General features: G+C 44.6%; 1 protein-coding gene across 1 annotated transcript; it reads left to right on the plus strand.

Moving 5' to 3' along the window:
* Positions 1–103: 103 nt before the first annotated feature.
* On the plus strand, positions 104–756 carry LOC107581037 (G protein pathway suppressor 2-like; the record flags this gene model as incomplete). Its single annotated transcript, XM_016266624.1, has 3 exons — positions 104–213; positions 336–415; positions 562–756. Coding segments are annotated over exons 1-3 (351 nt in total), but the record flags the coding sequence as incomplete, so codon positions are not given.
* Between the last annotated feature and the right edge of the window lie 4 nt (positions 757–760).

A 760-nucleotide genomic window follows, 5' to 3' on the forward strand; every position in this document is an offset into this window, starting at 1 on the left:
TTAAGGGGGTCTGAATACTTTCCGTACCCACTGTATATATGACAGGAGAAATTATTATCCAAAGCTGTCAGAGATTTTGAAAATGACATTTTTTAATCAGTTTATTATAACTAGAATTCTTTAATGTTTACAGTGACATGACATCTCTGACTTCGGCAACATACCAGTCTAACATGGCCATACACTCTGGGCAGCACCTTCTCAGCATGCAAGGTGACCACTGTTTGGCATCTTCAGTGATCTGTCAAAGAAGTATAAAGCTGTAACTGTCAGAATTGACTAGAATTGCCCTTCAATAATGACTTCATTTTGCTCCACTGCTCATTTTCACTCAGCAGGTCAGGTTAGTCATGGGCGTCCAGGTGCTCTTCTTGGGGAACGCAGCAAACAGCTCTTCCAGTCTCCAGTCATTCCCGTGAGTGTGATATTTTAGTGTAAATCAATCTATTTGTAATAATAATGAGGGGCACCTGATTCAGCTACCATTCACAAACTGCATTTATTTTCCGGTGTGTGTGCTTGTTCATTAAAACCATTATTGGCTGCTTGCCACCGTCTCAGACGCGTCATTTCCAGTCTCAGTCGGGATTCAGTGCAGGTGGAACAGAGCACGGCCAGTATTCTGGAGGCCAGCCGAGTCACAGCCCGTATGGAGTCACTCAGCCGCAGCATGCATCACCTTTTGCCTCCAGTCAGCCGGTGCCAGCCAACTATGCCAGTGGTTCACAACTTAGAGGTGCCTTGTTCGTATTTTCCTTCA

Source organism: Sinocyclocheilus grahami, unplaced genomic scaffold (assembly GCF_001515645.1).
Source record: "Sinocyclocheilus grahami isolate Dianchi unplaced genomic scaffold, SAMN03320097.WGS_v1.1 scaffold66227.1, whole genome shotgun sequence".
Classification (NCBI taxonomy): domain Eukaryota; kingdom Metazoa; phylum Chordata; class Actinopteri; order Cypriniformes; family Cyprinidae; genus Sinocyclocheilus; species Sinocyclocheilus grahami.